Consider the following 1,129-nt stretch of genomic DNA (forward strand, 5'->3'; position numbering starts at 1 on the left):
TAACTTTGCTAGTTTGTGTGCTATGTTGTTTGCTTCTCTATATACAAAACGTATAACCCAGTTCAACCTCTCATTCATAATTCTCCTCACATCATCAATAATGCAGTCATACTCAGCCCCTATCTCTTCCCCACTATTTGTAGCATTCACTATTAACTTTGAATCCCCTTCCAACATTACGTCTAATAGCCCCAATTCAATGCATAAAATTGCTGCCCTCCTTAGACCCAAAGCTTCAACCACATTCGGGATGCTGTTATGAGGCAAGCTAGTAACTCTCCATTTGAATCCTTGACATCCACTTTAATTCCCACCCTGTTACTTTTAGCATCCACAACAGCATCCCAATTTGCTTTCACCACCCTTTCCTCTGGTTTTTCCCGTTTAGTCACACTTTTGTTAGCATTTCCTTGCACCTGAGTTTTCTGTAGTTGGTCCTGGGCAAGCTTTAACTCCCTCAGTCCATGTGTTGTAGTAGAAATTATAGTTCTCGGGTGATCAAATTTCTTTTCAAACAGCAATGAGTTTTTTCTCATCCATATCTTTCTCATAATGTAAGCTGCTACCACTACCTCTTCTTCTTTGAGAAAAGCATTGAGTTTCCCCCACAAATCCACAAAAACTGCATCTGAACTACACCATTTGTTCACTGGACTGTCATTCTCAGCCCAAACATCTGAGATAGCTGGGCAACTCCACACAGCATGCATAATTGTTTCAAGTTCCCTCTCACATATTGGGCAGCAGTTAGACTCAGTGATTTGTTTCTTGTACAGGTTTAGTTTTGTAGGTAGCAAATTATGAGCTGCTTTCCATAGGAAATGCTTCACCACATTTGGAACATTTAAACCCCATATCAGCTTCCACCCATTTCCTACATTATTTCCCTTTGAAGTTTCTCCTTTCCTCTTCCTCATTTTTTCATGTTCTAGATGATAAGCACTCTTAACTAAGAACTTACCATCCTTAGAGCATCCTCACACTAATCTGTCCATTTTTCCCTATCTACTCAAGGGGATACCACAAATAGTTTCAGCTTCCTCACCATTGAAAGTGTCAAAGATCAGATCCTTCTTCCACACCCCAGCTTCAGTACCAATTAGTTGTTGCACCTTTGAATCAGCAAGCA

At 40.3% G+C, this 1,129-nt stretch overlaps 1 protein-coding gene across 1 annotated transcript; it reads right to left on the bottom strand.

Moving 5' to 3' along the window:
- Positions 1–221: 221 nt before the first annotated feature.
- On the bottom strand, positions 222–917 carry LOC121235363. The gene has a single exon (XM_041131713.1). The coding sequence runs from the start codon at positions 915–917 to the stop codon at positions 222–224; it is 696 nt and encodes a 231-aa protein (XP_040987647.1).
- Positions 918–1,129: the final 212 nt, after the last annotated feature.

Source organism: Juglans microcarpa x Juglans regia, chromosome 6D (assembly GCF_004785595.1).
Source record: "Juglans microcarpa x Juglans regia isolate MS1-56 chromosome 6D, Jm3101_v1.0, whole genome shotgun sequence".
NCBI lineage: Eukaryota > Viridiplantae > Streptophyta > Magnoliopsida > Fagales > Juglandaceae > Juglans > Juglans microcarpa x Juglans regia.